At 53.4% G+C, this 21,527-nt stretch overlaps 6 protein-coding genes across 6 annotated transcripts; 1 reads left to right on the top strand and 5 right to left on the bottom strand.

Annotated features, from left to right (window-relative positions):
* Positions 1-109: 109 nt before the first annotated feature.
* Positions 110-1,460, top strand: AA0111_g8013 (hypothetical protein; the record flags this gene model as incomplete). Its single annotated transcript, XM_028654415.1, has 2 exons — positions 110-1,163; positions 1,240-1,460. The coding sequence occupies 2 exons, from the start codon at positions 110-112 to the stop codon at positions 1,458-1,460; spliced, it is 1,275 nt and encodes a 424-aa protein (XP_028504325.1).
* A 337-nt stretch (positions 1,461-1,797) lies between these two features.
* AA0111_g8014 (hypothetical protein) lies at positions 1,798-2,207 on the bottom strand (the record flags this gene model as incomplete). The annotated part of the gene is made up of 2 exons (XM_028654416.1): positions 1,798-1,992; positions 2,076-2,207. 2 exons carry the CDS (start codon positions 2,205-2,207, stop codon positions 1,798-1,800), a joined length of 327 nt encoding a protein of 108 aa, XP_028504327.1.
* Positions 2,208-3,164: 957 nt separating this feature from the next.
* AA0111_g8015 (hypothetical protein) lies at positions 3,165-10,649 on the bottom strand (the record flags this gene model as incomplete). Its single annotated transcript, XM_028654417.1, has 1 exon — positions 3,165-10,649. One exon carries the CDS (start codon positions 10,647-10,649, stop codon positions 3,165-3,167), a length of 7,485 nt encoding a protein of 2,494 aa, XP_028504326.1.
* A 1,666-nt stretch (positions 10,650-12,315) lies between these two features.
* On the bottom strand, positions 12,316-13,901 carry AA0111_g8016 (hypothetical protein; the record flags this gene model as incomplete). Its single annotated transcript, XM_028654418.1, has 2 exons — positions 12,316-12,566; positions 12,626-13,901. 2 exons carry the CDS (start codon positions 13,899-13,901, stop codon positions 12,316-12,318), a joined length of 1,527 nt encoding a protein of 508 aa, XP_028504329.1.
* A 629-nt stretch (positions 13,902-14,530) lies between these two features.
* On the bottom strand, positions 14,531-15,912 carry AA0111_g8017 (hypothetical protein; the record flags this gene model as incomplete). The annotated part of the gene is made up of 2 exons (XM_028654419.1): positions 14,531-15,806; positions 15,854-15,912. The coding sequence occupies 2 exons, from the start codon at positions 15,910-15,912 to the stop codon at positions 14,531-14,533; spliced, it is 1,335 nt and encodes a 444-aa protein (XP_028504328.1).
* A 911-nt stretch (positions 15,913-16,823) lies between these two features.
* On the bottom strand, positions 16,824-20,037 carry AA0111_g8018 (hypothetical protein; the record flags this gene model as incomplete). The annotated part of the gene is made up of 3 exons (XM_028654420.1): positions 16,824-17,388; positions 17,440-18,171; positions 18,221-20,037. 3 exons carry the CDS (start codon positions 20,035-20,037, stop codon positions 16,824-16,826), a joined length of 3,114 nt encoding a protein of 1,037 aa, XP_028504322.1.
* Positions 20,038-21,527: the final 1,490 nt, after the last annotated feature.

A 21,527-nucleotide genomic window follows, 5' to 3' on the forward strand; every position in this document is an offset into this window, starting at 1 on the left:
CTTTGAACTTTCCGAACTTCACTTTGACCATCACGCCGCCGCGCAGGCCACCCGCTATTACCGCCGCCCCACGCTCAATTGGCCCTCAGTCGGAGGTTGAAGGGCAAAAATGAGCGTCTGCCGCCCCGCAAGATGTCTCTTCACCAAAGCAGCATCGACGACTCTTCCTAAACCACCTCCGCAACGCACTTTCCATGCTTCCGCACCCAGACAAGCCCGCAAGAAGAGACCACATTACCCGTCAATAAAAGCCGACGACCTCAAGCTCCTCAACCAAGCGGCGGAAGCAGAATACCCAAAGTACGATACCGCAGAGACGACGCTCCTTGAGAAAAAATACACCCCCTCGCAAATCGCCGCCATCAAAGCCGCAGAGTCTACAATCGACGCACGAGATGTCCTCACACAGGGCCAGCGAAGAACAGACCCATGGCGTCTCAACTACGAAGACGACCTCGCACAGGTAGACCCAGTAACAGACCGACCTGAGCGTCTGACCGGCGACGACATTGAAGGCTCCAAAACCTTCCGCATCGCCAACGAAGTCGAGCGCGACCAAAACATAACCCGGTTAGCAACGGAAAACCTCGCCAAAATGTATCCCAACGGCATACCAGAAGGCGAAACCGACGAGGCTTTGCAAAGCGCTATGGATGCAGCCGTCACGCAAGCCACGCTGGACCCACGTGCAACCTACACATCGAAGAACCCCGCCGCTTTGCAAGCCTTGGGAGACGAGCGCCACTCCGTCATCGCACCCGACCTCCCCCGTGTCGAAAGCCGCATGGCCCGCCAAACACGCCGCCTCAAGACCGAAGAGGAAGAGGACCCCCGGCAAAAACGCCTCCTGCAATACCTAGGCTGGGACAAGCAAAAATTGCGCCAGATCCGTGTCAAGACTTTGGTTGTCCACGGCGTCACGAACCAGACACGTATGGGCAAGATAAGAAGTCTGTACTACCTTACCATAGCGGGAAACCAAGATGGTCTATTAGGTGTCGGCGAGGGTAAATCCGTAGAACCGGAAGAGGGACGCAAGCAGAGTGTCATGAGCGCGATACGAAACATGCGTCCAGTTCCACGCTACGAGAACAGGACGACATTTGGAGACTTGGAGACCAAGGTGGGCGCTACTCGCGTCCAGCTCTTTTCCAGACCGCCAGGTAAGATAAAACCTTCTCATACTACCCATCACTCCAGTAAACTCTCCGGTTGCAATGCTAACTCGAATGCTCATAGGTTTCGGTCTCCGCGTCCAACATCTCATCTTCGAGCTCGCACGTGCGGCCGGTCTCCAGGACTTGTCTGCAAAAACCCCTCGTTCGAGGAACAAAATGAACGTTATCAAGGCGACATGGGAGGCGCTTACAAGTCAGAAGTTACCAGACGAGATTGCGAGGGCGAGAGGTAAGAAGTTGGTAGATGTTAGGAAGGTCTACTATGGTGGATCTATTCACTAGAATTCAATGCAGCAGAGTTGGATTTTGTGACTGGTTGTTTTGTTAGATATGGACAGGGTATGACTGAGATGTATCATATGCATGGTATGAAGTTGGGTGGAAAGGCTCATAGAGAGCTTGTGTAGATATCTTGTATCATATCATGTCATCTTGCATGTGTCCATGTCTGCTTGATGCGCGAAGGCTCTCTATTCTCTCTTACTGTCTTGCTCTCTAGTGGGGTATCATAGTCTCAGACTCTTTTATGCTAAAGTTGTTTGGACGCACCATGCTCACTCCGACATTATGTCATATCCATCTATTCGTTTATCGTCCATGCCACTTCTCTCTTCCTTTTTCAGTCTCTTAATTCAGTGTTGTCATCATCACCGTTACTGCCCCCCTCGGTGTCAATCTGCTGGTTCAACACAATACTGTAAACACTAGCTTTCAGCAGCGTAAATACCAAGCTAGTTTTCCGTTCCAGGCCGCGCAGTCCGTCCAGTATAGCAGCACTGGGGTTGTTCGATAGATCTAGTAGGAGGGAGGAGAGCTATTCTGAGCGTTAGTGAGAATCAGAGGAAAACGACTGGCACGGCTTAGCATCTTCAGTCCGTGGAAAAGGCAAAGACGAACAGTATTCAAGTTTCCCAACAACCGCGCATATTCATCCAAGACTTCTTGTTCGAGCGGCGTGAGAGTCTCCTCCCCATCCGACATTTGGCTTGCTCCAAAGTTCTGCTCTCCTGCTGCTGCTTCCGAAGCCATGGTTCTCCTGCGCTCTTTGTGTCTTGTTTCAGATTTAATCGGGAGTTGTTTTGTTGATGCGCTTGTAGGTGGGGAATCGGGGATCGCGTAGTCTGTAGTCGATGAAAGAGCGGCGGCGGGGAGAGGTAACCTCGAGACTTTGTTGAATGTGCTTTCGTTCGTGCACGCAAAGGATGAAATTACGCAGCACTGCTCTACTTGTTTGCAGTGTACAATCTGTGGCTCGAGTATCGTGGGTTCCCAAAGTCGATTGGTAGGTTGAAGCGCAGCAAATGTCGTTACCGTCGCGTTGTTTGGAAGCAAGGGTTCCCGCGAATAGGTCATCGCGTCTTCCCCGCGTTGGTCAATGCGCTTGTTACCTATGTACTCCAAACTTGCTCTATTTTGCGTTCGCACTCATCTCGTGATGATTCAATTGCAATTAATTGAAGTCAACTTACCCTATAGACTCTACGAATTACATCCTTCTAGCAAAAAGAAGGTTTAGCCAACTCCACACTCCCAAGTCGTTCAAGATATATGCTTGTGGAGTTCTCTGTTAACAGATATCAAGACCAGCATGAGCCGCCTTACGCACATACTAGAGTACACCTCATATGTCAAAGAAAGTAGTAGATTAACAATTTAATAAGCTAGTTTCTAGGCCCCTTCCTCCTTGTCCATCCCAACTTGCCAGATCATCCCAAACATACATAAGGAACTATATAACCAAGGAGAAATGTTGTATACAATCTGGTGTAAAGTGCGAAAATACGGTCTTGCGGGGGTATATATTCCAATCCAAAAGACAGAACGCGAGCAAAGCAGCAAGCATTAGGTACCAAGGTGAAGACACCAACCAAAAGAGAAAGAACCAGGACGTAGTCAAAGACAGGAATGCTCATACGAGCTAAGATAAAACAAAAAGGAAATGGTTAACAAAGGAAAAGGTTTCCAGTTTCGATACGGCAGAGAATTCTACCGTTGCAATTCCCTCCCAAAGTTCAACGCCAGAGGCGTCAATTCACCATCAACAGTACTCTCATCATCGTAGAAACCGCTTTCACTGAACGGTTCCATTTCAGCATCTTGGTCGTACGCCTGCTTCCTCATCAGAGGGGGTGTACGCGGCTGCTTGCCGAGCGCTGGGAACCCTACTTCGGTTGACGCACGGGAGCTATTGGAATTTGAGCGCATGACTGCAGGACGCTGCTGCGATGAAGAAGCAGTTGAGAGCTCAGATCCACGGCGCGCGTTGGAGGTTGGCGGAGTCATAAGGCCCGAGAGGAAGGATTGTGCGGAGTGGGGTTGCGCGCGCGAAGGTGTCTGGGTACGCGCGGTAGGCTTGGTGGAGGAGTTGCCTGCGAGAGCAGACGTAGCTTCGCCGCGACCCTTGCGCCAATTGCCGATAGCGGCAGCGAGCTGGACTGCTTTAGGTGACGCAAAGTTGGAGAGGGAGCTCAGGGTTGGGAAAGATTGTTGCCCGCCTGAGATGAGACGTTCCTTCTCGGATTGCTCCATCTGCAAGTTTGTGCGAATGCGGATTGCGGCGTCGCGGACGGTCTCGCGGTCGAAGGTTGGTTGAGCAAGAGAGTTGATGAGGTCATTTAGGTCATCGACGCGTACGCCAAGTAGCTCACGGAGCCAGTTGATCTCGGTGTCGCGCTCCTTCAATTTAGCAGGAGCCTCAGTGTCAACTTCTTCAAGCTGACGCTCAAGAGACTCGATACGTCCCTCCCGCTCTTGTAGCTGCTCCTGAAGAACACCGATGGACTCGCGCAACGCCTGAGCTCCTGCGCCGCCACCGAACGAAGAAGTCGTAGGAGACTTGGCTGCTGCTGCGGCAGCGGCACTGGCGGCTTCCTTCGCGACCTGGAGCTTCTCTTCCAGCAACGCAATCTTGTCCTTGAAGTGGTCGAGCTTGGAGTCGGCCAATGCAAGCTTGTCGTTGTGGAAAGCCTCGGCACGCTCCTTGTCTTCACGAGCAAATTCGAGAGCGCGAGCATGCTCGTGCTTGATGTGCTCAAGTTGACGCTCAAAAGTGCGCTGCTGCTCATGCAGACTGTGCCTGTTGTTCTCCACTGCTTCTTGCACAGCTTGCTTCTTGAGGTCCGAAGCCGCCTCCAAATCCAGCTCGTGCTTCTCCTTGGCAGTATCAGCATCCAAGCGAACCTGGTCCAGTTCGGCGCGGACACGGGCGATCTCGCTCTCAAGCTCGTGGCGAACAATGTTGACCTGGTTGTTAGCTGCATCAACATCGGCCTCCATGAGCACGCGGGTGCGGCGGATCTCAACGTGCGCAGCATCCCTGGCCTCTCGCATGTCACGCTCGTAGCGTTGGGCGTTCCTCTGGTGCTCCATAGACTCCTTCCTCAGCTCTTCGACTGTCTCCTCAAGTTTGGCGTTGTGCTTCTGAGTTTGCTCGAGATGGATCCTGAGTCTCATACCTTCACGCTCCTGGGTTTCCAAGCGCTCAAGCTCCCTCTCCAGACGCTCCCGTGTGCGACCCTCAGCTTCGATGCGTGCGCTGAGAACCTCGTACTTTGTCGCAGACGCCTCTTCATGCTTCTGGAACTGAGCACGCTCAGACGCGACCTGCTGCGAAGCGGCAACCATGTCTTGTTGAAGCTTCTCAAGCTTGGTACGCATAGATTCTCGTACACGAGTAGCCTCCTCGGCCTGGAAGCGGGCCTCCCCAATAGCCTTGCGTAGCTTTTCTCCTTCTTCATGAGCGTCCTGGAGGTCGCCTCGCCACTTGTTGGCAGAGAGACGATGTTCTTCAAGCGTGAATGTAAGCGCCTCATTCTCTGCCGTGACTGAATCGAGTCTCTTCTTGAGGTCCTCCTCCGAGCTCTCCAATGCAATGTTTGTAAGCTTGAGCTGCTCGTTCTCGATGTCGAAAGCAGACAACTTGTCGCGCATTTCAGCTGCATCGGCCTGGTAAGATTCGAGGCTGCGACGAAGAACGTCTCGCTCCTCAGTCAAAGTACCAATCTTATGCTCGTCGTCCTTGGCAGCCTGTTGAAGAAGTGTAAGCTCTTCCTCTGTAACCTTGAGCAGACGTGCAGAGTCTGCTTCTCGGGCCTCGATAGCTTGGCGGGCTTCAGCTTCAGCGTTGAATCGGAGGGTGGCTTCCTTGAGCATTTCCTCAAGGTCTGTGATACGAGCATCCCTCTCCTGAACAGCTTTGGATTCCTCACGTTGGGCGACCTCCATACCGTGACGGCTCAAGGCATCGTCAACAAGCTCACGCATATCTTCAGCCTGGAGATGGTGACTGGTAGTCTGCGCGATTGAGGCCTTGAGACTACCGATGATTTGGTAGAGCTCGGACATATCAAGCTGTGGCTGTGGAATATCGACAGGAGCCTCAAGAGTAGCAGGCTTCTGGTTCGCCAAAGCCTCAGCAACGATAGATCGGATCATGTCTGGCTGTACATTGTCGGCAGTTGGCGCGGCAGGCGCTTTAGGCTGGTGAGATGCGAACGCCTCGGCGACGATGGAACGAATGTTCTCCGCTTGCACCTGTTCCAAGGCTGGCTGTTGTGATGCGAGAGCTTCGGTAACGATGGCCTTCAGGTCGTCAGGCCAGATTTGCTCAGGTACTGGAGGTGGCATCGGTTGAGGAGCATGCGTCTCGAACGCCTCCAACACAATGGATCGGATATCATCAGTCTTGACTGGCTCCACTGGCTGAGGAACATGAGTTGCGAGCATGTCAGAAAGGATAGAACGGATGTCTTCAGGCTTGAGAGGCTCAGCGACCTGTTCCTGCGCAGGCTTGGCGGAAGCAATCGCATCTTGAACAATAGCGCGAATCTGATCAGCAGGAACAGGTTCAACAGGTTGCACAGATGGCTGGTGTTGCGCAAGCGCGTCGGTGACGATCTCCCGGATCTTCTCTGGGATCATCGGTTCGGGTACGGGCACCGGAATAGACGTGATCTGTGATTGGTGCATCTCAAGCGCGTCCTTGACGATGGATCGGATCTTCTCCAGCCTCCTGTCTTTTCCTCGAGATCGGTTACGGTAGTCAACGTCGGTGCCGGCATCGTCATCTTCATCGTCGGCATCGCTGTCTAGACGTGCGCTAGTAGACATGCTACGGCGTCCGCGTCCCGGACGTTGCGACATCATTGCAAGCGCCTCTTGGATGCCTTGCAGGTTTTGCTCTAGCGGGCCAAGGCGGTCCTGCAGGAGACGACCCATGAGGTCATCAACATGTTTGTCGAAGAAGCCACTGCGGGTCTGAACCTTGGACTCGTCCTCAGTGAGGAGGCCTTCGTCCCAGTCGCTCATGGGTCCGGCGTCGGCGTTGTTCAGGTGGCGCACAGGCGAGTCGTATGGAAGCGCAGCTCGCTCATCATCGAATGGATCTTGCCCTGATGTTGCAGAGCCCTGCATAGGCCGTCCAGGGAAGAAACCGCGGCGGGGGCTGGGGCTAGGCGCGTCGCTGCGCATCTTGAAGCTGGGCTGCAGGTCATTGCGCTCAAACACATTCGGTGTCCTCTGGGGCGAGGATTGATCCCAGGAAGTCTCGTCGCGCTCAACGCCAAAGTCGGATCCCTCGCCGTCCATGTGCTTCATAACAGCATCAATGTCGTTGAAGGAAGCATCGCCAAGGTTGTCGAAATCAACGCTTTCACTCTCAGGGTAAGTCCTGTGCCTACCAGATTCCATGGCAGTCTTGAACGAGCCGTCGTCGCTAGGTCTGTAGGTGGTAGCTGGACTTCTGCTGGCGTATCTTGGTGGAGATACTTGAGTCTTCTCTGGGTCTTCGACCTGAGACGGCTTCTGAACGTGGAAGCCGAAGTCGTAGCCGGCACTGTTGAATTGAGGTTTGAACTCGAACGGTTTGGCGCTGGCCGATAGAGTGCTCTTGTGAGTATGCTTCTTACCCAATGGCTCAGGTTCCTCGGTGGTAGGTGTCGGCACGTCGCTTGCATGAGGCGTATCGTCATCTGCACCTTCATCGCTCTCTGGAGCCGGTGGAGCCGGTGAGATAGGTGCCATGATGATCTCTCGCTTCGGCTGTGACAGAGGCTCTGGGCTCTTTGATTGAGATTTGGTCTGATTACGTGCAGGCGACAAGTTCTCCTTGTCCTCCAAAGCTTCCTCCCGTTCAACTTGAGGTTCCTGTTTAGCAGCATTGGGCTGCCTGATTTCGGCCAGAGGCTGAGACGCAAGCACAGGCTGAAGTGCAAACTTAGGCACGTCATCCGCATCAGGGCGATCACGTCGGACTCTCTTTTCACGACCGTCAGCTTGCTTAGGTCGGCCAGACTCGTCCTCGTGGCCCTCACGGCCTTCCGTCTCAGGGGTCTGCGAGCGTGTGTTGTCGGGACGGATAATCGGAACTGCGTTGGAACGCTTAGCTGGCTTAACGATGTCGCTCTGGGATAGATTGACATCTCCGAATATCTTTGATGAGAAGCTTGTTGGGGCGGGATCCGGCTTGTTGGGGTTGAAAGCTGATACACCGGGGTTGAACGCAGGCGCATCTGGCTTGAAGGCGGGTGGACTTGAGAAGTTGAAGCCACCAGATGGGAATGGAGAGCTATCTGCAGCAGGCTTGAACGCAGGAGCTTCAGCCACGGGCTTGAATGTCGGTGCATCAGGTTTGAACACAGGTGCGTCGGGTTTGAACGCAGGAGCTGACACGTTGAAGTTCGCCAGTCCATCGATACTAGGCTTGTTGTTGGCTGGAATGGCGGCAGGGGCGGCAACAGTAGGGGGCTTGACAGCAGGTGCGAAGCTGAAGCCTGAAGAGAAAGAACCTGGGCTGAAAGACGCTGCAGGATTGAATTTGAACTCCTTGGCTTCAACATTGAGCTTCGAGATAGAGGAGCGCGACGCATGTTTGCTGTGAATTGCTGATGCAGGCTTGCTGAAGGCGAACTTGTTGTCTTTCCAGGAGTTGTTGGCTTGGGACGGGGCCTGGGAGTGCTGCGTGGAATCATTCACCGGATTACGGACTTCTCCATCTTCCAGGCTGGGGTTGGTGTTCTCCGAAACGTTCGTTTGTGCACCGTCGCTGTCTGAGCGGGGGTTCTGTTGGGCGGGGAACGAGAAGGCGACAGGCTTCTGAGACTTGGCGAGTGAATGCGCTCTGCTGTGTGGTTGAGGTTGGTGCAAGATCGTTCGCGAGTCCTCCCACGTAGGATTAGCCACAGCATTGGAGGGCTTGTAGGATACGTTGGTCTCTGGCTCAGTACTGAAGTCTCCTCCTTCAGCGAATTGCTTGTCGATAGCTTCCTCCAAGTGATACTCTTCATTCGCTGCCTCGCGTTCAAGGTTCTCACTAATATTATGACGATGACCGCGAGGAGTCGGTACAGCAATCTCTGGTGCAGATTTAGTGGCATGCTTCATCGCCGGAACCTCGTCTTCCTCGTCTTCATCTTCGGGTACTTCGGCCAGTGTAGAGTTCGGTCGCAGTCCGAGAACTTGTTGCTGTTGCTGCTGTAGAAGCTGGTTCTGTAGTTGCTGCTGCTGCAGTTGCATCTGCAATTGGAAGTCATCCCTCTGCGTAGGCGTAATAGGGAACTGCTGGTTGGGAGCCATGCCGAATGGAGAGTGCGGCGAGATCAATGCGGAAAGATCAGGCCTGCTCAAGGATGCAAGAGCAGGGGAGCCACTGCGTCCGTCTTGAGAGTTGAAGTATCCAGCAGGCGACCATGTGCCTGAGGGCGAGTATCCATGCGATGGAACAAAGTTGGCAGGTGATCCAAAAGTTGAGTGACGATGCATGTGCATACCGGGACGTGGACCTGCAAATGCTGGAGACGCGACCGATTGCCTGGACATGTGCCCAAATGCTGGAGATGCGACCGATTGCCTGGACATGTGCCCAGGTGAAGGTCCGAATGGAAAGGCGCCACCTGCAATGCTGCCGTGCCTGGCCATACGAAGACTGCCAGCTGAGGATGTAGGTATCGGTGGAGAGAAAACCTGTCCAGGGTGCTGCTGTGATGACGCTTGTCGTGACAAAGGAAGAGGAACGTCTTCCTCGCCACCAGTGCTGACACCGAGTGCTGCCAACTTAGCCTCGAGCAGAGAGTTCTGGTAGTCTTTCCATTCAGATTCCTTCGATACACGGACGGTGTATCGTGAACCTGCATTGTTACGTTCTGCCTGAACATCGGACTCTGCCGGCCAGATGGCTCGATTGTGCATTTCTAGACCTCCGGTACTGAAGCCACGAGTGTCGTAACCCTGTTGCTCAAGCTGTCGGAGCTTTGCATTCACAGCCTCCGCACTCATCGGCTTCGGAGGGAACCCAGGATTGCCTCTCGGAATGTCGCGTGGTATCGAGATGATACAGCCTTTGCCTTTGACAATGACCTTCTTACGCATCCGAGGCTGCGCAGGCGCTGCGCCTGGGGGAGCCAGAAATGAGTTGCTCGGAGGGTCAGGTAGTGGCTTGTTCTTGGATAGATCCTGGCTTGCCTGGAATGCATCGTTGCTCGCTAGCTTGCTGGGAGTTTCATCTGCTGGCTTAGTTGCTTTCGTAGGTGTCGGTACTGGAGTCTTCTCAGACTGTGCACTGTGCCCGTTCATCTGCTGTGCAGTACTAGGACCTGATGCTGAGTTTTGCCTGACCGGAGACGGCTCAGGATCCGCATACTTGGAGGCCATCATCTTGCCGACTGCTTCTTTTTCTTCCTTACTAAAGTGCCGCCAAAAGTCCTGCTGGTTCAGGGTCTTGTTGTTGTTCCTTTGCTTGTGTCCTCTTTTCGGCGGAGGAGCAATTGGCAAATCAGATTCTCCACCTGATCCTTCTGTATCGCTATTATTATCCCGCCAGTCGTTTGTCTCGCGGTTCCAACGCTCTTCTAAGAATCGTTCAACCCACTCCTGCGAAGTAGGATTCGTGTCGGAGGCCCGGGGAGTAGTGCCGGAAGCTCGCGCTTCTTTGGTGGGCGTTACCAGATTTGGCAATCGAGATCGGATTAAGTGTTCGAGCGTGAAGCGGTTTGGCGATGCGTTCCGTTCCAAACGAGGTATTAGATGTTCGAGGTTGAATTGATTCGGCGACTCTTCCTGAAGATCTAGCCGAGATGGGAGTAGATGCCCAAGGCCAAACTGGAGCCCAGAAGCCTCTTCTTCAAAGTCGTCGCTGCCGAAGTTTGTCGAAACTTGACGCGAAGGATTGAATACCGGAGGAGGGTGTCTGTACGGACTGCCCCAACTGGCGGTATAGTAGGACGTGTCGGTTCTGTCGTGCCTCGCAGCGTTGGAGGGAGTACGCGGGTGGTTTCCAAGTACGGAGAAGGACGGAAGTGAAGGGAGCTCTGGACTCGAATGTCCAAGAGTGCGAGCCGGCGAAGGGGCCGTCCAAGTGGGAGAGACTGCTTCACGCGCCTCAGGCGGAGTGGTCGCTTCACCAAAGTGCCCTGGAGCAAATGGAGGAGGTGATGAGGGCGGATGCTGCGAGGACGAGATGGACCGTCGAGCTTGCATTCAAGGGTTTCCCACGCTGTACAGCTCGATGGGCTGCAACTCTTCTTTTTCCGTCTCGGATGCTTCGCGCGTCAGTGATGCGACAAAACTTCCGACGATGTTGAAGTCAGTGCTCGGGGCAAAGGAACGCGTGTTTGGACAGTCTCGCGCGAAGGCCGCTCGGTGACGCAGTACGATTAGAAGGTGATATTACAAGGAAAGGCTGTTGGCAAGTAGCTAAAAGAGCGACATAAGGTGGGATAGCACGATTCTGGAGACAACAGGACGAGCAAACATCCCGAGGCAGCAGCAACAACGGATGAAGAAGTGGCAGTCAAAGGCGTGCCAGTGTCGTCGACGACAAATTGTGGACACGGACAGGAGAGCAGGCGAGGCTAAAGTCAGCCATATTAGCGGGATGCTGCCAGTTGGCGTCAGGGGGCTTTACGCCGAGGCCACATGGGAACAAAGCACGCGAATTCTGCACCCTGACGGCATGCACCAACACCAACAACACGCTCGGAGAAGTTCGTTCGCTATCGTCACTAGGCTTTCCACGTGTCTTCGTGTGAGAAATCTGCTTTTGTCCCTCGCATTACACCTCAGGGTCGTGTCGGCGCGTCCAAAGTCATCTGCTAACACTAACCACGACATTTAGACATGACATGGGTGCCTCAATGCCGGGAATGACCCTCGTAGCCAATCGCGTACCGGCACGTCATGTTTGAATGCGTCAGTAGGAGCTGGTAACGACTGGACGACAAATCTTGCTACCCCACTGCAGACCTACCCGACCTTCCAACATTGCAGCCCTGGAGAGATTCTGTCATCCATACGCGTTGCACGTCCTCACGACATCTTCTTGGACGCGACCAGCATGATGCAGCGACACCGAGAAAGGGGACCTGACTAGTGATTAGACAACGGGAGCTAATGCTGCGGTGCAAGGATAGCGATGCCTGCTTAAGCCCCCATTTCGCATGCTTCTAGAAACTCCTTCAACCACCAGTTTGTGGCCAGACAAGCCACAGAAAAAAAGCATCGTGTTCTTCGATGTTTCACCTGTAGCAGCTGGAGGTGGATGTACTGGACGGCGAGAAACCTATGAAGTTGGATTTTGTAACGCATATACACGCAACACGTGAGTGTGCTGTGAACCGTACTTGAGCTGGATCTTTGGCCAGCCTACGTTCATCCGATCCGTGCAGCTCTAGATTTCTGCATCTTAACCCATTATTCAGGAGCCATAGGAGGATGCCAACATGTTCATTCTCAAGGAGAGGCAATTCACATGCTAGTCGTGGAGTCAGTACAACACACGTCTCTTTCAGGCTGTGGGGTGTTCTGTCAAGAGTCTAGAGCTCAAAATCATGGAGAACGCTATAGAGAAACACTAAACAACCTCGTTTTATATATATATAGAAAATAGGATGCCATGTATGCGTACCTTGATTAACGTCTTAGAAAGACAAAAGGTGTTTTGAGGGATATAGACAACATATATCAGTTCGGGGGATCGCACTATAGATTGGCAGCTTGTGTACATGTCATGATTATCATCACCTAAACCTGAGTGTTGTATATAACGCCCGTATAAGGCCAGATGGAGTAATACAATGCACGTCGTTAGTGCCGTATCAACACACTTCCTCCTATGCTTGAACTTTGCAACTCTTGTGACATGGTCTCAAACTTTTTGAATCATGAACATCCTCTTCACAAACGAACTTCTTTGGAAGCTCTCGGCTTCAGCAGGAGTTAGCTCGACGTCACCCTTTGCAGCTGCCGCAGCATTCTCTTCGTCTTCTCCAATCTTCCATGTTCTCACCATCCACAAGCAGACTGCGGCGCCAATGTACATCCACCCCGTAAACAAAATAGCTCCAGTATAGCTCCCTCCATTAAACGCTACGATTTCAAGACCAATAGGCTCGGAGACTGCATCCATGTCAGTAAGCTGTTCCATGCAATTGAACCCACAACCACTCAAGACTTACAAGTAGTAGGCAACACAAGTACCAACCAAGTAATACTCAACGCACTCGGCAAGTCTCTCAGCCCCATAACCTCTGTCGTAACTGGCGCAGCCGTCGCCCAAAACGTCCCTGCCACCATACCACCCACCAGACTGAAAAAGATCAATACTCCAAAGCTCTTTGCAAAGATCCATATCAGCAGACAAAACACCCCAACAAGGAACGTCATGCTCCCCGCCATGTTCAATCTGCCAATGGAATCGGAAAAATAGCCAATCGGTGGTCTCCCCAATGCTTGCCCCAGATTGAACACTGCGCCAATAATACTTCCCTGCTGCGCACTTAACCCAATTGTCCGCGCATAACTCGGTAAACTGAAGAGTAAAACAATGTAACCCAGCATACTCAGGAACCCGAACGCCAACAATCCCACAAACTGCGGTTTCGCAAACAGTGTGTAGTCGAAACTGAGCTGGCTGGATCCAATCTGCTTATTTCGGTCTTTGATGAGCAGTGCGCATGCACTATTGACGACGAAAGCAATGGCAGCCAGTGTGCGAAACGCCCACGGTAGGCCAATATCACGAATCATAGCCTGGGCAGCAAGACTGTAGATGAGCCCACCAAGCCCACTCCCAGCAGCACAACATCCATTAGCGAGCGATCTGTGCGTAGTAAACCACTGCGCAGCAATGCCCACACTGCCTACGAACAGAAACCCCATCCCCCACCCAAAACACACACCCTGACTCAAAAACAAGTGCCAGATCTCACTCGCAAAACTGGCTCCGATGAAGCTCACCGTCTCGAACCCCACGCCGATAAACAGTGTGGTGCGCGTCCCCCATTTTCTCGTCGTTAAAGTAGCTACTGGGGAAACGATAAGGGCTTGAGATATGGAGAGCCCACCGATGAAGGCGTATTGCAGAGGTGTGGCACCAGGGAAGGCGGAGGTGGAAAGGTAGTGGGCGAGGAAGACGGCATAGGCGGAATTGAGGCCCCAGGTATGGCCGTTTATTGTTGCGACGGCTGCTACGCATACCCAGCCGTAACCACCATTTGGGGGTACGTCGACGATAGGTTGGCCTGCTGAAGGGGCGGTGGCATCAGCTGGAGATTGAGGTGAGCAGGGTTTCGAGATGGCGTTGTTCTTCATGGCTTCGTTTCGGTTGGTTGCGTGAAGTTGAATGCTGGGCTGTGGGCTTTGGTTGCTTTGGCTCTTTTCTGATGTCCTAATGCCATTCTCTGTATCTTGGTTGATTTCCTCCTCTTTCCCACGCTGCGCTGTATCCAGCATTATCCTCAAACGTTACAATTCTTGATCCCGAGTTCCTATTCCGAGCTCCTATCCCGAGCTCTTGTCTTAATTCCTGTACCGGAGATAACACGCCAAACAATCCTGCAGCGGCCACTCTTTCACTATGCGACGTCACCTGGAGATCTTAAACAACAATGTAGGTGCAAAGGCCATTTTACGAACGCGTAGAGAGGAACTAAGAGTCACCATGTCGCCTTCCCGAGGTCAAGAGGAGGAAAGAAAAGTGGAGGTTGACATCCTACGCCCTTGTCCGGAAATAAACCCATAACAGGCGAGCTTTTACGTGACGCTCTAGACGCCACTTCCTCTTTCGGCTAATGTAGCCGCGGATGACTGGTCGAGAGAGGCGAGCGGCTTGGTTGCGGTCATTGAGGCTTGCAGGTCTGGAGAAGGTGATGCGGTCGCCGGCATCGGCTATCGTGTTCAAGATCCGTGCCGATAATTTGGAAAGGAACTGTAGCTGTGTTTACCACTTCATGAAAGCTTTGAACTCTCGGCTCGAGTGTTATTTAATTTATTGATTCGTTAATACATAGGAGAGGAAATGCCATTCCACAATCTAAACCAAAAGGTATCATCATATCATCAATGCCTTCCCCAATCCACTATCACGCTCCACACTGAGCCATGAATCTATACATGCCATCAGAACTTTGGTATTCCAACGGCGCATGCATGTCCATTTCATCAGCCTCACTGGTGTGCAAGCTTTCATAGTCAGATAACCAGGGATTAGGCTCCTCGGTTGCAAAGTCATCGATCTGTTCATAACTTTGTTCGGAATGCGTCGAGAAGCCTTCTGAAGCAGCGGGTGATGCAGAGAGCATGTGTGTCCAGTCGATGTTAGGCTGAACATGTTGGCGCTCAGCTACGGGTTTTTCATAGAAGGAACATTCAGACGGTGTCTGACTGGGTGCAAATGGGAAGAGAAGCGCGATATCGGTTCCGACGAAAGAGTCAAAGTCCTCGTCTTGGTATACTGAGCCACGTGAGACTTCAAAATCGTTACATATCGTCTCGACGGTTTGCGCATCGCAGCCTGGGAAGTGGACTTTGAGCACCGAGCTTTCGTATGATATCGGAAGGTCGCCTAATGCCGCTAATCGTTGCAGATCTTTGAGAACGGCTGCAAGCTCCTTGACGGACCTTGAGAAGTCGACGGATAGAACATCGAGGAGGCCCTCGCTGTTCAGTGTCTCCTTCTCTTGTGTGAACGAGGTGAAGCCCTTGACAGCCTTCAGGGGAGTAAGGGCGGTGACGGTGGGGTTAACGTTGAAGCTGATGTAGGATCCAGGTGTGGCCTTAGGAACCTTGTTCAGCGTGCGGTTGACCTGATCCTGCAGCGCCGATACAGTCTTGAAGCGCTTCTCGCCGCTGTGTGGGTTGACGCCATCGAATTGGGCCTTTTGTCCACCAACGAGGAACGCTCTGACGGCCTGAGACACGTTGTTGATAACCTGGGCTGGAGATGCAGGGCCATGCGAAAAGTACCTTGCGCCTCCGGCCCTCCCGGAGCCCCATCCGTAGCCTCCTGCGGTTCGTCCAAGCGTGCCTCCGGTGAGGTTGGGGCGAAGGGTCGACGCAAAGGGTGCGCGGCCGGCCTGAGCGGTAACGATGCCTCCGATACGTGACTTGGGGAAAGAGGCCTTGTCGTACTTCACGCCTGAGTTGCGAGCAGCAGACGTGGTAAAGCGTCGAACGGCAGCGCTGATCTGGCTATGGGTGGTGTACCAGCGGCCCTTGCTTTGCTTGAGGTAGGCAATACGGTGGAGAGGGTGCTTCGGAGCATTTCGAGCGAGGATGGGTTGCAGTACCGCATCTGTAGGTTGTGCGGATTCTGGTAGTCGTTTCTGTACGAGTTTCGCAGCATGTTTCCAGGCGGCCCTTTGTCTGTCAATACGCGACCTGATCAAATGGTACTATGAACTTACTTGAACGCTCTCGCGTTCTTGGCCACCGAATTGTATAGGTGCACCACGGCAGGTGCCATGATGGTTGTGTACTACCAGGAGAGGAGAGTGGTGATGCTCAGAAGGATGATGGGGAACGCGGCGATAATGAGGCGCAGGCACCAGGGTCGATGTCGCCACCCAGCGGGGGATTGGTCCAGAACCCCGGGCGATGACGACGATCACATGCCAGCTCACTCACCGACTGGTCCGCGACCAGACTTCGTTTCAGCTATGCCAAGACTCTTCTTTAAGGATAATTCTGTGTCCGTAGCGCTACGGGTTGACATTGTAAATACTTCACCCTGTATGAATGCATCACTCTGCGATACCTGGAAGATCAAGACAAGACTTCACCAGATGCATCTGCTGTAGAGTTACCAGGAACAGAGGTATTCATTTCAGTACTTTTACAAAGCAAAAGCCACACTCACGGACCTTGACAGCCGCTTTTGGTATACTTTGCTGTATGGGAACAAGGCACCTAACCAGCCCATATCCACCTGCAAGTAAGGTAAGAACAGGCGTACCGCTTTGTGCCTGAGAGGAGAGAAAGCAGCCAGCGGATTTTTTGTATGCTGGAGTGGATGACCATGCAAAATAGACAAACAAGAACGCCAGCTTTCAATGCTATGGAGGACCCCTAGATTCAGGAGGAAAGGGTAAAAAGCCAGATTCCTGAAGGGTATTGTGTTCGTATTGGGGACTGGTAATTCGTGGAAACATCAAGGAAAAAAAACTCAAAGACGCAAGAGATTTCTATCGGGGAAAAACAGTTGATCGACCGCCGACCGGGTAGTAAACGCCAGAACATGAACTTTTGTCAATGTATACAGAGTCCGAGAACTCGCAAAGAGAAAATTTTGGAAGCAACAAGACCGAAGACCGCAACGAAGAGATGCAAAAAAACCTTAACTCGTTATGACATGGTTGCCATAGCCCTTGTGCAGGATCATGGCGGTGTCAACAGAGCCAAGGTATTAGCATCAAGCAAATCGTCAATTCGCTGTCGACTTTGAGGGTCCATACCACCGCTGCGATAAGCTGCTTTCAGCTGGTCGAAAGCTGGACGGCGCTCGTCCTCGGTCTTGATGAGTTCAACAAAGTCTGAAGCTACCCGCTGTCGGATCGCGCCCTGTGGCGAAAGCAAAGACTCGCCGTAAAACTCGATAAGATTGGAAATGCCGGTGTCTGTGCTCCGATGGGCGGCGTCTTCGAAAGCCAAATGGCGGAACTCGTCATACATCGATTGATTGAAATTCCGAATCAAGAAATGTGACCAGAATTGGTAAAGAACGTTCATGTCGTAAGGGGTTGTGCCGAGTGGTGCGTTTGAACGCTGATAAAGAGCTTTGGATCGAAGATGATAATACGATTCGTGCGATGAATCAGAAGGGATTGTATGAACTGGGCTGTGATGATCTTTGACCCAATAGAGACGGACAGGCGCAGACAGGGAAGTCGATTCTGAGGGGTCGGTGACGGTTGGCGGGCGATCAAGATGGCTCTCAGCGCTACTAGTAATGTGATCAGCTCGTACATCCAGTCTCTCTAAATTGCCATCTTACCCATCAGGTGTTCCGACACCGCTAACCCTCATTTGGCAGGTAATCGACTTCTCCGGTTCATCTGGCACGCCATGTTTACTATCGATGGAGCCATTAGAAAATGTTCGTGAAACAGAAGGAGGCAACGCTTGGGTCCGTTGCTTGCGCATAACGACTGTCAAGCTGTCGAGTTGCAAGTCAGAAAATGAATCAGGTTCTCCACTCACAGCCTTTGTCGAGCTCTCGATCGGTTGACCGTTCGAGACGGCCGCATTTGGTTCTTCAACAGCCGCGCCGTTTGTCTCCGCCGGTACAGATCCAGAATCCTGGGAAACGGGATGGAAGCCATTCATCTGAGGGTACACGCCCTCGTTTCCAAATGGGCTAAAAGCTGGGGGCATGCCCGACCACTGAGGAGGCTTGGACGGGTCAAAGCCAGCAGGGTGAGAAACCTGAGGTTTGTTGAGCTCCTTGGGCCCCTCGTTCTGTGCAGACGGATCACGCTCGGCCATATCAAGAACCCACTGTGCCCAGTTGTCCTTGCGACGTAGTCGGTCTTGACCGTTCTCGGTGGTACGGTACTCGATGGAGGCAGACTGCTGGCAAACAAGCCTGATCACGTCGATGTCAGGGGATAGATTCTTGATACGATTGAAGCCAGCAATGAACTCAAGAGCGACGAATCCCTGTGAATCCATGTGACGGCGAAGGTACATGTCCTTGAGCAGGTTATCAACAGAGAAGTAGTATTCCCTAGCAAATTGTTAGCAAAGACTTTTTGGTCAAAAAATTCAGAACATACACTTGGGCAGTAATCATGGAGAAGATCTGGTACTGGTCAACGCCGTATGGACTGTACGGTAGTCCAGCGCTCATAGGTGCAGGAGCCATGCCGTAGGGGTACATATCATGGCCCGTCTGAATGGGAGCCGGGTACCCAGGCTGGAAAGATTGATACCTGTATGGGTCGGTAGTCAAAGACTGTGATCGATGGCTGTTGCGACCGTATTTACCCTGAGGCGCAGGGAAGAAGCTGTTGCTCTCAGGAACAAAGGTTGTGGGTGATCGTGGACCTAGGGGAAAACTCGACGTAGAGTGTCCGTTGGTGAAGTGATGTCCATTGGTGTACGCTCCACCACGACCACGACCTCCACGGCCGCGACCTTCGCGACCACTAGAGAAGGAGCTGAAGCGCTTGGAATGGCCATGCGCAGAGCCGTCCTGGTAGGTGGGAGCTCTGCGCTCACCATTCTCAGCAGTGTCTGTCTGCGTTCCAGCAGAACGCTCACCCCAGGTGTTATCCTTGGTGGGTGAGGATGCGCCATCTCTCCTTCGCTCTCCGGCACCGTGGAATTCGCCTCGGCGGCCCTTGTGGGGCTTGTTAGGGTACTGGCGCTGGTAGGCACCGTTTTGAGCGGGCGCGCCGGACAAGGACGACCTCCTTGGCTGCGCCTCAGACTCGGAAGATACAGGGCCATTGGCCTTAGCAGCGCTGTCTCCATTAACTGCAGGCGCCTGACCGTTCATCGTAGGTGAGTCGGTGCGCTTCGTCTTTGGGGAAGCATCCTGTGCAGCCGACTTCTGCTCGCCATTTAGTGCCTCGGTCTGTTCAGCACCGTTGGTGCCGAAGCCAGCAGGCCTGCCGTTGCTCGGCGCTCCACCACGTCCTCCAGGTCGGCCACCTCTCCTAGCACCTGCCGCATTTGGCAGAGGTGTGTTGAACACAACAGTCGGTGTGTATGGGATCTTCACCCACTCATGTCTGCTGGTCGAAGCGCCATCCTTTGGCTTCTGCTCAGTCTTTTCCTTCTCTTGGGCCTTCTTACGGTCCTCATCGATGACGGTCTCAGGAGTCGGCCAGGATTCCTGGTCTCGGTCTGGTGGAGGTGGTAGTGCGCCCGATGATGGGGCAGCCTTGACATCCTTCTCAGAGAATCTGCCTTTGGCACCATTCCGCACGTCAACGTCACCTCGGAATTCCTTTCGGCCTTTGCTTCTGCTCTCGCCATTTGTGATCTTCTCTTGAGATGTTGCGTCGCCCTTCTTGGTCTGGACTCCGTTAGGAGTTGTGGAAGGAGCGACCTTCTGCACTTGGGACTTGATCGAGTCTGCTCGTATTTTCCAGGGGTTCACGGTAGGTACAGGCGCCTCTTGAAGGGGCTTAGCCGGGACGTTCTTTGCCTTCTTGACCTTGTCAGAAGTCTTCTCGACAGGCTCAACCGACTTGTCAACAGAAGTGGAGGCCTGGGACTTGTTGTCCCAGGTGGTCGACTCAGAGGAAGCGTTTGGTATCGAGGAAACATCGTCGTCCTTAGTGACGGTTGATGAGGTGGAGGAGGCGAGATCCGGCGAGGATTCGTTGGAGGCATCTACAGGCTGTGAAGTTTTGACCGCGTTGGGAACGGTTTGTTCTGGTTGCGCCTCCTGGGCTTTGGCGGGTTGCGCAGGGCGCGACTCAGACTCGACATCTTCAGCCCAGTTGCTGGGTGAGGCAGTGGCTTCTTGACCAGATGCGCTGTTGCCGTCTTTGGCTGGGGTAGCAGAGCCGGATGCCGACTTGCTTGTGGTCGCTGGCGTGGAGACGCCTTTCGCGGCTTGCGCGTATGAAAATGTAGACATGTTGGTCTGTGTGTGAGTCTCGAATAAAGTCCGGCTGGTTAGACGAGAGTAAGCGCTTAGAATCCCCGATGGGAGCGCTGCGGCAAGCTGGCCAACAGGTGTCGACGCTGATATGTCCGGAGAGGTGTTTTTGGCCTCCCCGCACGTGAACTCTTTTGTCGCTACCAGGGCCTTGTGTTGGCGACTAAGCGATGTTGCGGCGATGCGGCTCTGCAGTGGTGGAGAGCTAGGTAGTGTGCTGAACGACGGCTCGGTACTGTAGCGGTCTCACACGATGTGAGGAAAGTGAATGCTTCCTATTTCACTGCTGGGAGTGGAACGGTGTTTGCGCGTACTGTAGTGGCTGGCGTTAGCGAAGAAAAGAAGCGCAGGAAAAAATTAGGTGAGTATGATTCAAGGCGTAGTGGTGGAGGCAAGTGATGTATGTGGGCAGTGCTAGGTCTGGGAGCGCACAAGAAGTCGAAATGACTGCGTGGGCGGGCCAAATGCAAACGGGAAGGAGTGCGAATCTATCACACAAGGCTATTGGAAGGGTCTTAGAAGCGGCAAGAGGAAAAAATCATGCGCAAAGTGCCCAGCGAACTCGAGGCGGGGAGCAAGCAGGTAGCAAGCATGCGGCGGACGTGGGCGGTAAGGTGCGCAGAACTAACCTCTGGGGTGAGCCTTGACTGACTGCGGGGTTGGAGGTCGCGGAGAAGGGGCAGAGAAGGCTGCGTCGGCGGAACCAGAGTGCTGCTCGGTGGGTGGTGGGTGGATAATGAGGGTTGGAGGGTGCAATGAGGTACGGGCTCCAGGCACACCAAGGTCGAGTTACAGGCTTGTGTAACGTGCAAGCAGCAATCACGGAGCGGGCAGAGGCGGCGTCTGAGGGTCGTATGCGACGTGATCAAGGCAGACGGGGCGCCAGGAAAGAAAATTGGCTGTCGTGTGTGCGGGAGAAGCAAGCGCAGGTGGGAGGAAGAGGGTCACTTTCAAGCGCGAATTTTTCTTTCGTTAAGGTGGTGCTCTAGAGAACCCGACAGCCCACGCTACTTCGGCGCATTCACCACTCCCTCGCCCAGTTCCCGAGAGCGGCCGTCCAGTGACTAGCAGATGACGTGCGGCTTGCACGCTTTATGAAAGTACTTATGCTGGCAACCCTCTGCGGCCGCCGTGGTTCTGCGTTTGCTTTCCACCATTTCAGTTCGACGCGCTCCAACACGCCAATGACGTCTCGCGAACCCCATCGACCCCTCATTTGCAAAAGGTAGTTTTATACATGGCTGCCTGCACTTCAACAAAACAGCCAGTTCCACCGGCTGGCCGTTCCCGTGCACCTGCTTACCTCCAATCTTGGGCTTCGGCCGCCTCCTCGGTGAGGGCCGTGTCGTGCCGGCACTTTCACGTTCCTCTGCCAATGGCCGGCACCATGAGCGAGCCATCTACGGATCCTTGTGCCCTACGGGAAAACGGAATTGCGGCCATTGACCTTTCCGAATCCTGCCGGGAGC

The sequence above is a fragment of the Alternaria arborescens genome (assembly GCF_004154835.1).
Source record: "Alternaria arborescens strain FERA 675 chromosome Unknown contig_19, whole genome shotgun sequence".
NCBI lineage: Eukaryota > Fungi > Ascomycota > Dothideomycetes > Pleosporales > Pleosporaceae > Alternaria > Alternaria arborescens.